This window comes from Oncorhynchus nerka, linkage group LG9a (genome assembly GCF_034236695.1).
Source record: "Oncorhynchus nerka isolate Pitt River linkage group LG9a, Oner_Uvic_2.0, whole genome shotgun sequence".
Taxonomy (NCBI): Eukaryota; Metazoa; Chordata; class Actinopteri; order Salmoniformes; family Salmonidae; genus Oncorhynchus; species Oncorhynchus nerka.
Genome location: NC_088404.1, coordinates 13,637,473 through 13,652,526, shown reverse-complemented (window position 1 = coordinate 13,652,526; position 15,054 = coordinate 13,637,473). Strand labels below are relative to the sequence as shown.

The window sequence follows — 15,054 nt, the reverse complement described above, 5'->3', positions numbered from 1 at the left end:
TGGGTCAGAAGTTGACTGTGCCTTTAAACAGCTTGGAAAATTCCAGAAAATGTTGTCATGGTGTTAGAAGCTTCTGATAGGCTAATTGACCTAATTTGAGTCAATTGGAGGTGTACCTGTGAATGTATTCCAAGGCCTACCTTCAAACTCAGCACCTTTTTGCTTGACATCATGGGAAAATCTAAAGAAATTAGAATAAAATTCTAGACCACCACAAGTCTGGTTCATCGTTGGGAGCAAATTCCAAATGCCTGAAGGTACCACGTTCATCTGTACAAACAATAATATGCAAGTATAAACACCATGGGACCACGCAGCCATCATACCGCTCAGGAAGGAGGCACATTCTGTCTCCTAGAGATTAATGTACTTTGGTGCGAAAAATGCAAATCAATCCCAGAACAACAGCAAAGGACCTTGTGAAGATGGTGGAGGAAACAGGTACAAAAGTATCTATATCCACAGCAAAACGAGTCCTATACCGACATAACCTGAACGGCCCCTCAGCAAGGAAGAAGCCACTGCTCCAAAACCGCCATAAAAATGCCAGACTACAGTTTGCAGCTGCACATGGGGACAAAGATCGTACTTTTTGGAGAAATGTCCTCTGGTCTGATGAAACAAAAATAGAACTGTTTGGCCATAATGACCATCGTTATGTTTAGAGGAAAAAGGGAGGGGCTTGCAAGCCAAAGAACACCATCCCAACCGTGAAGCAGGGGGGTGGCAGAATCATGTTGTGGGGGTGCTTTGCTGTAGGAGGGACTAGTGCACCTCAGAAAATAGATCACTTCATGAGAAAGGAAAATTACGTGGATATATTGGAGCAACATCTCAAGACATCAGTCAGGAAGTTAAAGCTTGGTCGCAAATGGGTCTTCCAAATGGACCATGACCCCAAGCATACTTCCAAAGTTGTGGCAAAATGGCTTAAAGATAGCAAGGTCAAGGTATTGGAGTGGCCATCACAAAGCCCTGACCTCAATCCTATAGAAAATTTGTGGGCAGAACTGAAAAAGCATGTGTGAGCAAAAGGCCTACAAACCTGACTCAGTTACACCAGCTTTGTCAGGAGGAATGGGCCAAAATTCACCCAACTTATTGTGGGAAGCTTGTGGAAGGCTACCTGAAACGTTTGACCGATGTTAAACAATTTAAAGGCAATGCTACCAAATACTAATTGAGTGTATATAAACTTCTGACCCACTGGGAATGTGATGAAAGAAGTAAAAGCTTAAATAAATCATTCTCTCTACTATTATTCTGACATTTCACATTCTTAAAATAAAGTGGTGATCCTAACTGACCTAAGACGGGGAATTTTTACTCTGGTTAAATGTCATGAATTGTGAGAAACTGAGTTTAAATGTACTTGCCTAAGGTGTAGGTAACTTCTGACTTCAACTGTATATGCAATATAACCCACGACCTTGCCATGTCTAGTGTCATGCTCTTACCAACTGAGCCACATTAGCCCATATAGAAGGACCCATCAACACATTTGGCTCGTTTAGATAGGAGCTGAGAAACACCATAGTAGCTTTCTCTGTCATTTCTCTGTCATTATTTTCCTCGTCATAACTCCATTAGGAGTTAGGTCGCAGTTGCAAATGAGAACTTGTTCTCAACTAGCCTACCTGGTTAAATAAAGGTTAAATAAAAAAAATTGCCAGGCCTCCTCGGGTTATTGGGGTGGTGAGCAGGGCAGAGGGAGGGTTTGTCGTATTCTTGTCACCCTGAAACCGGACAAAGCTGCTCGTCTCTAACCGTCGCTGTGGCACTTTGACCCTTAGGGCCACTGGCCTGGCTACTACTTTGCCCCTTGGGGCAGTTGACAGCAACTGAAGGCTACATTAGGAGGGAGGGTCATGACTGCTACCAGATAAAAGGGTGGGATGTTCTTGTCTCCTGTTTAGAAGGGGTTTTCTGCTGCTCGGCCCATCTCTGGGAATTGCAATTGACCCCCACAATCCTCAGTGTTGAGCTGTCGTAAATGATGCACATTTCATGCTGCGGTTACTCCTATATCCACCTCCCTCGGTCAGGGCTAAAGAGCAGTAAGATGACTGACCTCCAGGGCTGTGTGTTTCTCCACTGTAATGTGCACAACAGGGCCGTTCAACAGAATAGTGGCTGTAAAGGCATTACAGTTGACCCAGGCATTTACACACAAAAGGGGGCTGTTTATTTGGAGGCTTCAGAGCCTGGGTCTCTTGTTGCTTCAGCCCCCCCCCCCTTCATTGCTTCCATGTGTGCTGTTTAAAGGGAGGTAGAGGGGGATAGAGAGTGGGGGGAGTAAGGGAAGAAAGGGAGAGAGACAGAGGGAGAGAAGGAAGGGAAGGTAGTTGGGAGAGTGCCACATAACACAAGTGGACCCTGTTTGTGAACGAGCCTGTAAAAGGCAGCTGTGGCGAGGTCCCCTCCAAGCTAAACCTAGTGTTGCCAGCAACCAGCGGGACGGGGGGACTGATCCACATCTAAAGGCCTTCTCCTGCATCTGATCTGTCAGATCTCTACTAATCACCAGCAGACTTTTCCATGCCAGAGTTTGTAATATATATATATATACACATCCTGTCTCAGTGTATTTGGGGTGGTGCTTGACAAGTCTGCCTGTCTCAAACAATGGAGCCCTCCACTATACTCACTTTTCAGGTAGGGACACACACGCACACAGCCCATTATCCAGGGACAGGCTTAGCTGGTATTATCATTTTTAATGTGCTGAATAACATTTATCTGGGCCAGTGAAATAGTTTAAGAGAAATCTGGGAAGTTGCTCCTCCGTTCGACAGGGAGCTAGGATCCGGTCAGGGCTGTTTTTATATTCTCCATTAAGAACATGTTACTTCACAGTATAAACAATGCTTCAGGTTCATTTTGTGTGTGGTAGGTGTAAGCATGGTGCTACCAAAGGATCAAATACACAATGTGTGTGTGTCTACCATCTGTCTTCTGCTCTGTGTTCTCCAGGTCCAGTTGTATTTCTCCTGTCTGCCTGAGGACAAGGTTCCTTACGTTAACAGTCCTGGAGAGAAGTTCAGAATCAAACAGCTCCTCTATCAGCTGCCTCCACATGACAACGAGGTAAGGAAAAGGCCCCAAAAGAGTGTGGTTGTACATGCATGGGTGTGTGTAGTTCATATAAACTGTGTGTGTATGTTTGTGTGTACGCTGTGTGTACGCTGTGTGTACGCTGTGTGTGTGCCATAAAATGCATCCCATCATGCCCTCTCATTAAAGGCGTCGTAACAGGGCAGGTCTCACAGCAGGACAGCACCCATTTCCCCACCATCCATCCCCTTTCCCAGACTCAATGTTGTTTGAAGATGTGTCCGACCCTTGTCCTTCCCTGCCTTGCAGTAATCCTCTGTTTAAGACCAACTTACCACCTACCAGGGTTGGGGTCAAGTCCATTCCAATTCAAGAAATAAATGGAAAGTCCAATCCTCCAAGCAATGACATTTCATTTGACTTCCAGTTTACTGAATTGAAATGGGATTGAACCCCCCCCCCCCCAGCTCCATGCCATTCTGTGATGGTGGACTTGGCATTCACGTTATCACCATCAGAGTCTTTAGTCCCTTGATCCAACGCTGGGTCACTGACTGTCATGCCCTGGGTACAGTAAGCCCTTTGACTATGATTTGATGATGTTTGCTGACAGCCCCCACCAGCAGGGTTCCTGTCATAGTCTTTCTGGGGACAGTCCAGTGGGATAGGCGACGCTGCTGAAAGACATCCTTTATATGTGCCACCACCGCAGTGACATCACAGCCCGAGCCAGAGCTGCTTCTCTTTGTGGTTCTTCCCCTCGTGATTCCACTCTAAACACAACCCCTGTAAAACGTCTGCTTTCTCTTGGTAACATTTTGAGGAGAGAGATATCAAAACAACAGTTGTCACTCTCTGCTTTGTGTTGTACAATTAAAGTCCACTTTGGACAATGTTTAACGAAGGCCTGTCTTCTTTCACTCCCTTCAGGGCCGCTACTGTCAGTCTCTCAGTGAGGAGGAGAAGAAGGAGCTCCACATGTTCAGTGTCCAGAGGAAGAAGGAGGCGCTGGGGAGGGGCTCTCTCAAACTCCTGCCCCGGGACCTGCTACACAGCGTCTGTGAACATGTACGTCCCCTCTCGCACACCGCCACTCACCTCAGTTCCTAACAGGAACATTTTCACATGGGACACATAAACCAACAGGTAGATGGGGAATTTTTAAGGTAACATACCGGTCAAAAGTTTTACAACACTTACTCATTCAAGAGTTTTTCTTTCTTTTTACTATTATCTACATTCTTGAATAATAGTGAAGACATCAAAACTATGAAATAACACATATGGAATCATGTAGTAACCAAAAAAGTGTTAAACAACTCAAAATATATTTTATTCTTTAGTAGTACACATGATTCAAAAGCCACCCTTTGCCTTGATGCCAGCTTTCCACACTCTTGGCATTCTCTCAACCAGCTTCACCTGGAAGATGTAGAAGATGTACAATGTAAAAAATAAAGAAAAACCCTTGATTGAGTAGATGTTTTGACCGGTATTGTATGTAACAGTTTGCGAAGTTATAGGAACTGTTGTAAGCCATATAACCCAATTACATGACTATTGAAAAGCAGAACTATCTGTAGCCTGTGCTTCACTAGAGGAGTCCGTTTCTCTTAGAACCTCCTCTTCCTCTGTGTTGCATGTCAACCATGCTATGTAAGAGATCCCTAAACATATGGTGGTTTTGCAGCCATCGGAAATCTAAAAAGCCTCTCAGAGTAGGAGTGTAGCTCTAGTGAGTTGACTGACTGTGCTCTGCTCGATCCTCAGTGTTTTATTTAGAGTACTTACAAATGGGGCCTGAGCAGCCCGGACGATGACTATTAAGCTTTGGTCAAAACACAGCTCTGCTCTGCAGTGGCTCTCCCTGCTGTAAACTGTTAATGTGATGTTGTTTGTAGTCCCAGTGTTAAAGCACTGCCTGTGTCCTCACATGACACACACAGATAAACTGAGAGGAACAACCCAACTGCAGAGGGACCGTAGTCGACCACAGTTAGCACCACGGTCAGAATTCCCATAATAACACCAGATGCCATGTTATAAACTGTACTGATGCGGTCCCTCACAGATGGAAGGGAGTTGGTCACGTATCTCAACCCTCCTCTCTCCAGTAGGGAATGGGGACAGGGGGACTTAGTGGCCATATGATACCCTAGTTAGTATCCAGGGCTGAGGCCATGCTGTAGGATTAGATAGGATAGCCACACACTCCAGACTGGAAGTTACATAACTAGGGCATTTGGCCATAATTGTTGACATGTTTTCACTGTGCAGTCAACCACACATTTAACTAGTAATGAAATTCATGTTTTTTTTTTTAAAAGTCAGCACTTAAAAAATTACAATATGACATTTTTACTGGTCATTTCAATGAAATGTATATACCCATTGATTCTTGAAGAATAACTTCCCTAATGAGCTTAATGCAATAATACAGTAGAAAAGATGTAGTTTTAGAGTGAAACTCTGTTCTTTATGGATGTCCCTTGTGTGTATTTCATCACAGTGTGGGGAGAGCATCAACGGAGGGGAGATGACGGTTTATGCCTCCAGAGCGGGTCCTGGGCTGGCCTGGCACCCAGCATGCTTTACGTGCTCCACGTGTAGTGAGCTGCTGGTTGACCTCATCTACTTCTACCAGGATGGGAAGATCCACTGTGGCCGACACCACGCAGAGCTGCTCAAGCCACGCTGCTCTGCCTGCGACGAGGTGAGTGTTAGTGTGGAGATGCACTGTGGCCAACGCCACGCAGAGTTGCTCAAGCCACGCTGCTCTGCCTGCGACGAGGTGAGTGTGAGTGTGGAGATGCACTGTGGCCGATGCCACGCAGAGCTGCTCATGCCACGCTGCTCTGCCTGCGACGAGGTGAGTGTGGAGATGCACTGTGGCCGACGCCACGCAGAGCTGCTCAAGCCACTCTGCTCTGCCTGCGACGAGGTGAGTGTGGAGATGCACTGTGGCCGACGCCAGAGCGGAGTTGAGCGGTTGGAAATCTCGCTCATTCCAACCGCTTCGCTGAAAACCATCCTGCGCTCACAGGAACAAAAACCATCCTGCGCTCACAGGAATAAAAACCATCCTGCGCTCACAGGAATAAAAACTAGCCTGCGCTCACAGGAATAAAAACTAGCCTGCGCTCACAGGAATAAAAACCATCCTGCGCTCACAGGAATAAAAACCATCCTGCGCTCACAGGAATAAAAACCATCCTGCGCTCACAGGAATAAAAACCAGCCTGCGCTCACAGGAATAAAAACTCAGGAATAAAAACCTGCGCTCACAGGAATAAAAACCAGCCTGCGCTCACAGGAACAAAAATCCATCCTGCGCTCACAGAAACAAAACCAGGAACAAAAACCATCCTGCGCTCACAGGAATAAAAATCCTGCCATCCTGCGCTCACAGGAACAAAAACCACCCTGCGCTCACAGGAACAAAAACCACCCTGCGCTCACAGAAAAAAACAAAACAGAAACAAAAACCCTGCGCTCACAGGAACAAAAACAAAAACATCCTGCGCTCACAGGAACAAAAACCATCCTGCGCTCACAGGAACAAAAACCATCCTGCGCTCACAGGAACAAAAACTATCCTGCGCTCACAGGAACAAAAACCACCCTGCGCTCACAGAAACAAAAACCAACCTGCGCTCACAGGAACAAAAACCATCCTGCGCTCACAGGAACAAAAACTATCCTGCGCTCACAGGAACAAAAACTATCCTGCGCTCACAGGAACAAAAACCATCCTGCGCTCACAGGAATAAAAACCATCCTGCGCTCACAGGAATAAAAACCACCCTGCGCTCACAGGAATAAAAACCATCCTGCGCTCACAGGAATAAAAACCATCCTGCGCTCACAGGAATAAAAACCACCCTGCGCTCACAGGAACAAAAACCAACCTGCGCTCACAGGAACAAAAACCATCCTGCGCTCACAGGAATAAATAAAAAAACTGCCGCTACATTCATTAAAATCACAATCATACAGTGGTGGAAAAGGTTCCTAATTGTCATACTTGAGTAAAAGTACAGAAACCTTAAAAATGACTCAAGTAAAAGTCATCCAGTAAAAGTCGAAAAGTATTTGGTTTTAAAAATATACTTTAGTATAAAAAGTAAATGCAATTGCAAAAATATACTTTACTATCAAAAGTAGAAATAATTTCAAATTCCTTATATTAAGCAAACCAGACGGCACCATTTTCATGTTTTGTTTATTTACGTATAGCCAGGGGCACGCTTCAACACTCAGACATCATTTACAAACGAAACGTGTTTACTGAGTCCGCCAGATCAGAGGCAGTAGGGATGCCCGGGGATGTTCTCTGTTTAGTGAGTCCGCCAGATCAGAGGCAGTAGGGATGCCCGGGGATGTTCTCTGTTTAGTGAGTCCGCCAGATCAGAGGCAGTAGGGATGCCCGGGGATGTTCTCTGTTTAGTGAGTCCGCCAGATCAGAGGCAGTAGGGATGCCCGGGGATGTTCTCTGTTTAGTGAGTCCGCCAGATCAGAGGCAGTAGGGATGCCCGGGGATGTTCTCTGTTTAGTGAGTCCGCCAGATCAGAGGCAGTAGGGATGCCCGGGGATGTTCTCTGTTTAGTGAGTCCGCCAGATCAGAGGCAGTAGGGATGCCCGGGGATGTTCTCTGTTTAGTGAGTCCGCCAGATCAGAGGCAGTAGGGATGCCCGGGGATGTTCTCTGTTTAGTGAGTCTGACAGATCAGATGCAGTAGGGATGCCCGGGGATGTTCTCTTGATAAGTGTGTGAATTAGACCATTTTCCTGTCCTGCTAAGCATTCAAACTGTACTTTTGGGTGTCAGTGAAAATGTATGGAGTAAAAAATACATTATTTTCTTTAGGAATGTAGTGAAGTAAAAGTAAAAGTTGTCAAAATGATAAATAGTACAGATACCCCCCCAAAAAACATGTTCTTTAAAAGCATGTTTTTTTTTTTACTAAGTACTTTACACCACTGCAATTTAACCAACATCCATCTATTTTTGTGACCTACCATTTGTTTTCGGGAAACAAAACATATGGATTTATATAAACATGGAAAAGTTCATGTAAGAAGCTCACATCATTTTAAATAAGCTACATGTTTATTTTTTTTAAACCTTTATTTAACTAGGCAAGTCAGTTTAGAACAAATTCTTATTTACAATGACGGCCTACACTGGTCAACGCAGGGACAATTGTGCGACGCCCTATGGGACTCAATCACAGCCTTGATATTAAACAGCATATAAACACTAAATAGGTCAGGAGCCAGACAGGGAGCCTAAGAAGGAACGGAAATGAATTATTTAGGCTATATTATATCAATTATTTCAAAGCTATAGCCTACAAAGAAATACATTCTGAAGCATTTGCGAGCGACACTAGGCTGGTAGGGACATAAAGCGCTCAGCATTTAAACATTTCGTTCTATTAAATTATTATAGTCTATAAATTGTGCATGTAGGCTGTGATTTACTTAGAATGAAATACAAATTAAACGAAAAATGCCTTATTAGGCTCAGCCTCCAGTGCCTTTGAATTCATTTGTAGAAACACAAGTTTGTCCAGAGTCTGTGGCTTCAGGCTCATGCTATTGTGCCTAGAGAGCCAGTCAGCAGTGGAGAATATCCTCTCCAGACTTGCAGAGTCACTGGGGATGCTAAACACGCTTCGGCAAAATAACCCAATCAAAACAGGAAGCTTCTTGAAAGTTGGAATATACCAGGCCTATTGGGACAAAATCAATGATGGCCTATTATATAGATAAAAGTTCTGTTAATTTTTGTTCTGTTAAGAGATCTGATTTTTAGTTTATAATTACTTTTCTAAAATGACACACTTAGTTATCGATCTACCTCATTCCTTTCTTTTGGCATGTGCACATAGTAAGTACACCATCATGCTTTCAGGATAGGTGTCTTTTCAGATTACACTATGATTCTTTAGTTGTAGACACTACATCACTGCTCTCCCTCTCTTGCTCTTGGTCCTCCTCTTTGAAAGTCACCTTGATGTTGCATCTGTGTGTTTTATCAGTTTCTTTATGAAAATAGTGAACTCCATGACAGTAGCTAAAGCAAGGGGCTATAGCAGCACACAAGTAGACTAGAAGCAAGGGGCTATAGCAGCACACAAGTAGACTAGAAGCAAGGGGCTATAGCAGCACACAAGTAGACTAGAAGCAAGGGGCTATAGCAGCACACAAGGAGACTAGAAGCAAGGGGCTATAGCAGCACACAAGTAGACTAGAAGCAAGGGGCTATAGCAGCACACAAGTAGACTAGAAGCAAGGGGCTATAGCAGCACACAAGTAGACTAGAAGCAAGGGGCTATAGCAGCACACAAGGAGACTAGAAGCAAGGGGCTATAGCAGCACACAAGTAGACTAGAAGCAAGGGGCTATAGCAGCACACAAGTAGACTAGAAGCAAGGGGCTATAGCAGCACACAAGTAGACTAGAAGCAAGGGGCTATAGCAGCACACAAGTAGACTAGAAGCAAGGGTCTATAGCAGCACACAAGTAGACTAGAAGCAAGGGGCTATAGCAGCACACAAGTAGACTAGAAGCAAGGGGCTATAGCAGCACACAAGGAGACTAGAAGCAAGGGGCTATAACAGCACACAAGTAGACTAGAAGCAAGGGGCTATAGCAGCACACAAGGAGACTAGAAGCAAGGGGCTATAGCAGCACACAAGGAGACTAGAAGCAAGGGGCTATAGCAGCACACAAGGAGACTAGAAGCAAGGGGCTATAGCAGCACACAAGTAGACTAGAAGCAAGGGGCTTTAGCAGCACACAAGTAGACTAGAAGAAAGGGGCTATAGCAGCACACAAGTAGACTAGAAGCAAGGGGCTATAGCAGAACACAAGTAGACTAGAAGCAAGGGGCTATAGCAGCACACAAGTAGACTAGAAGCAAGGGCTATAGCAGCACACAAGTAGACTAGAAGCAAGGGGCTATAGCAGCACACAAGGAGACTAGAAGCAAGGGGCTATAGCAGCACACAAGTAGACTAGAAGCAAGGGGCTATAGCAGCACACAAGTAGACTAGAAGCAAGGGGCTATAGCAGCACACAAGTAGACTAGAAGCAAGGGGCTATAGCAGCACACAAGTAGACTAGAAGCAAGGGGCTATAGCAGCACACAAGTAGACTAGAAGCAAGGGTCTATAGCAGCACACAAGTAGACTAGAAAACAAGGGGCTATAGCAGCACACAAGTAGACTAGAAGCAAGGGGCTATAGCAGCACACAAGGAGACTAGAAGCAAGGGGCTATAACAGCACACAAGTAGACTAGAAGCAAGGGGCTATAGCAGCACACAAGGAGACTAGAAGCAAGGGGCTATAGCAGCACACAAGGAGACTAGAAGCAAGGGGCTATAGCAGCACACAAGGAGACTAGAAGCAAGGGGCTATAGCAGCACACAAGTAGACTAGAAGCAAGGGGCTTTAGCAGCACACAAGTAGACTAGAAGAAAGGGGCTATAGCAGCACACAAGTAGACTAGAAGAAAGGGGCTATAGCAGCACACAAGTAGACTAGAAGCAAGGGGCTATAGCAGAACACAAGTAGACTAGAAGCAAGGGGCTATAGCAGCACACAAGTAGACTAGAAGCAAGGGGCTATAGCAGCACACAAGTAGACTAGAAGCAAGGGGCTATAGCAGCACACAAGGAGACTAGAAGCAAGGGGCTATAGCAGCACACAAGGAGACTAGAAGCAAGGGGCTATAGCAGCACACAAGTAGACTGGAAGCAAGGGGCTATAGCAGCACACAAGTAGACTAGAAGTGCATGCTGGGGAGGGCTGGCACTACTGGATCGAAATTGGAGCGGGCGAGAAAGCCGATGCTCCTGCCTTCGGGAATCTCGCTCCACAGTCCAGTCAAATTGGGCACACTCCGCTCACATACTCTGGCCGACACATAAAACCACGCTGAGTCAGATTCAAACTCACCAACACAGGCATATGTTCTCTGGAGGCAACAGCAATAATCACTAGACCAACCCAAGTCACACACTTGTCATCTAACTGTGTTCATGTTTCCATCTTCAGGTTATCTTTTCTGACGAGTGTACGGAGGCGGAGGGGCGTCACTGGCACATGAAGCACTTCTCCTGTTTTGAATGTGAGACGGTGCTGGGGGGGCAACGTTATATCATGAAGGATGGTCGGCCATATTGCTGCGGCTGCTTTGATTCTCTCTATGCCGAGTACTGCAAGGCCTGCGGGGAACACATTGGTAAGCCCTGACGATACGCATACAGACCACTGCTTCTGCCATTGTGAAGAAAATGGCAGAAACTACAATAAACACACATAGTAAACTGTTAGACATAACCTATTAATGGTTTTTAGGCAGTGAGTGTGTTAGCAGGGCTCTATACAGTGACATTCCATTACATTCTACACACAAACGTACCTAAATATTCTGCTGTGCAATCTGGATTTTTTTAAATGTAGGAGCACCAGTACACATTGCTTTAATACATTAAATCTTTTTAATTGATCTAAATGGCTTTGCGTGTGCCTACATCTCTCTCACCTTAGGCACACGTGCTCCTTGTAAAGGTCAGCATAGCCCTGGTTAGTAATCCAATGCAGAATATCAAAACAAAATGTATCATGGCAATATTTCCAGCCAGTATGAACATGTTACATGACACATACCTATGAGGGACTTGACAATGAGTCAGGGAATCACACCACAAAAAGTGGTTCACAAAACACAAATATTTCCTCACAAAGTCTTTCTCCTTTCCCGTAGGTGTGGACCACGCCCAGATGACGTACGACGGTCTCCACTGGCACGCCACCAAGGGTTGTTTCTGCTGTGCCCAGTGTAAGAGCTCTCTGCTGGGCTGTCCCTTCCTGCCCAAGCAGGGCCGGATCTACTGCTCCAAGGCCTGCAGTCTGGGAGAGGACGTCCACGCCTCAGACTCCTCCGACTCCGCCTTCCAGTCCGCGCGCTCCCGCGAGTCCCGCCGCAGCGTCCGCATGGGCAAGAGCAGCCGCTCAGCCGACCAGTGCCGCCAGTCGCTCCTCTTCTCGCCCTCCGTCAACTACAAGTTCCCCGGGTTTACCGGTAACCCAGACACCAATACGCTCACCAACAAGCTGGCCCACCTGGGTTTAACCAATGAGGAGTGCTTCTGGAGGGGGAGGGAGGACACCGAGGGCCCCGAGGACCGGGGCGAGGAGGAGTGGGCCGAGCACGAGGACTACATGACCCAGCTGCTGCTCAAGTTCGGGGAGCACGGAGTCTTCCAGCAAGGTGAGGTAGTCGACTCCAGACCTACAACCGATCTGTGTGAGCCTCAGAGCTCTAGGGCTGAGACTGGAGGAGGATGTGGAGGAGGGTCAGGCAGCCAGAGCCTGGCCAGTAAGAAGTACCAGACAGATATGTACTGGGCCCAGTCCCAGGACGGGCTGGGGGATTCGGCCTACGGGAGCCACCCTGGCCCGGCCAGCAGTAGGAAGCTCCAGGAGCTGGAGCACGGCGCTGGAAGCATCGGAGGTACCAGCTTCCAGAGGGAGGAGAAGCAGTGGTATGACAACTCTCTGGAGTGCATCACAGACAAGGTGAAACGGACAGATCAGAGTGTCAGGGACTCCATGGACTCACTGGCACTGTCCAACATCACGGGTAAGACATGTTACATCTCTATTAAAATAGCCTTTTAGTCCAGTACTAGGCTTGATTTGTCCAGGAGAAATGACCAGGTCTTGATCTGATTTGCATCCTAATGTTCAATGTTCTGTGATGGCAGAATGTTCTTTGAAACAGCACTGTGGTGAAAAGACAACTTGTACAAATACATGTCATTATCTCTCTCTCCCCCACTCTTCTCTCAGGTGCCTCTGTAGATGGCGACAGTAAAGAGAGACCTCTGGTCTACTCCTTACAGAGCTTCCAGGAACTCGAGGCTGAGAGAGACTGTGAGAACACAAGCAACATGGGAACTCTCAACTCCTCCATGTTACACCGCAGTGCCAATTCCCTGAAGAGCCTTACATCTGAGCTGGAGCAGGAGGAGAACGTACCAGACGAAGAGAAGGCCCCTCTTCCCTCTCCCCCCAAGCCTCCTCATGTCCCGGCGTTGAGACGGACTCGATCCCAGTCTCGACCCCAACAGGTGAAGTTCTCCCCAGACGTCGTGGACAACAGTCGCTATGGTGATCTGCAGGTGCGCCAGCCTCCGATGAGCGAGCGGACGCGGCGGCGAGCATACCATTTCGAGGAGCAGGACCAGGAGATTGGTGACCCGGGCTCCGGCCGCTATCACAACCACCACCACAGGAGACGCCGCAGCCGCAAGTCACGCTCCGACAACGCTCTCCACCTGGTGCCCAAGGAGAGGGCCAATCGCATATACTTCAGAGAGGACCACAGAGGTCATGGAGGACACGGCTTCAGCTCAAAGAGGCCCCAGCAGCTGGCCTTCCTGCCCAACCAGCAGGGGTATGGCCAGACCCAGCATCCCCACCGCCATCCCCACCAAGCCACCTCAGACTTCAGACTCCAGCAAGGCCCAGCCATGGAGAGGTTCATGGGGTTGTGTGGGGACAGGGACCAGGATGACTGGTGCTCCACCTGCTCCTCTTCTTCCTCTGAGTCTGAGGAGGAAGGCTTCTTCCTGGGCCAGCCCATCCCCCAGACACACAGACACTACTATGACGGCCTGCCCAGCCCCAGCCACGTGGCAGGCCTGCCCTCCCCGCCTTACGGAGCAGTCCCACGGACTATGTCCAAAAAGAAGAAGGGGCACAAGGGGAAGAACTGTATCATCTCATAAGACTTTTAAATGATACTCTGTCTGCAACCTCTTTCTGAATCTCGTTGTTGTTGCCACTATTGTGAATACAGAAATGGCCCGCTTGTTAAAACTGTCTTGCCAACTGGATGTAATACATGTTAACATGGCTCGGATACTATTATTGAAATGCATTACAAAAAAAACAGAGTTGCATAAACACATTTCAAAACGGTCATCATAATTGTATTAGAAAAAAATGTATGCAAATAACTCTGAAGAAATTTATTTATAAAAACACCATTTAGAGAGTAGCGGAAATTACTATTTAACAGTGCAGATATTAATGTATATATTGTAAAGTGTAATTGTTTTTATAACCCTGAGTCAAATGTTTTTGTAGTGGAATGGCATTGAAAGACAAAACTGACAGCAGTTATCAAAGAACCTTCTCTTTTCTTAACCAGGGTTTGAAAAATGAAACATATGAAATGCTGCCAGCAAAGGTATTCAGAGTGCATAGTTTGACCCTGGGCCTGGTTTCCCAAAAGCTATTTCCTGGTTGCTAAAATTCAAATAGTTCCCCTAATTTCAGTTTGTGTGACAAAACAAGCACGTATAGTACCATTTGGGGGGGACAGGTAGCCTAGTGGTTAGAGTGGAGGGGTGGCAGGTAGCATAGTGGTTAGAGTGGAGGGGCGGCAGGTAGCCTAGTGGTTAGAGTGCAGGGGCGGCAGGTAGCCTAGTGGTTAGAGTGGAGTGGCGGCAGGTAGCCTAGTGGTTAGAGTGGAGGGGCGGCAGGTAGCCTAGTGGTTAGAGTGCAGGGGCGGCAGGTAGCCTAGTGGTTAGAGTGGAGGGGCGGCAGGTAGCCTAGTGGTTAGAGTGGAGGGCGGCAGGTAGCCTAGTGGTTAGAGTGGAGGGGCGGCAGGTAGCCTAGTGGTTAGAGTGCAGGGGCGGCAGGTAGCCTAGTGGTTAGAGTGGAGGGGCGGCAGGTAGCCTAGTGGTTAGAGTGGGGGGCGGCAGGTAGCCTAGTGGTTAGAGTGGAGGGGCGGCAGGTAGCCTAGTGGTTAGAGTGGAGGGGCGGCAGGTAGCCTAGTGGTTAGAGTGGAGGGGCGGCAGGTAGCCTAGTGGTTAGAGTGGAGGGGCGGCAGGTAGCCTAGTGGTTAGAGGGGCGGGGCGGCAGGTAGCCTAGTGGTTAGAGGGGCGGGGCGGCAGGTAGCCTAGTGGTTAGAGTGTT

General features: G+C 47.2%; 1 protein-coding gene across 1 annotated transcript in view; it reads left to right on the top strand.

The window, feature by feature from the left end:
- LOC115125653 (prickle-like protein 1) overlaps positions 1–14,380 on the top strand; it is a 106,702-nt gene extending 92,322 nt beyond the window's left edge. The window contains exons 3-8 of the mRNA XM_065022345.1: positions 2,974–3,087; positions 3,985–4,122; positions 5,564–5,767; positions 11,119–11,305; positions 11,831–12,709; positions 12,919–14,380. Of these exons, the coding sequence (XP_064878417.1) occupies positions 2,974–3,087; positions 3,985–4,122; positions 5,564–5,767; positions 11,119–11,305; positions 11,831–12,709; positions 12,919–13,859 (2,463 nt within the window). The 3' untranslated portion in view covers positions 13,860–14,380. The remainder of the gene's footprint in view (positions 1–2,973; positions 3,088–3,984; positions 4,123–5,563; positions 5,768–11,118; positions 11,306–11,830; positions 12,710–12,918) is intronic.
- The last annotated feature ends 674 nt before the right edge of the window (positions 14,381–15,054 follow it).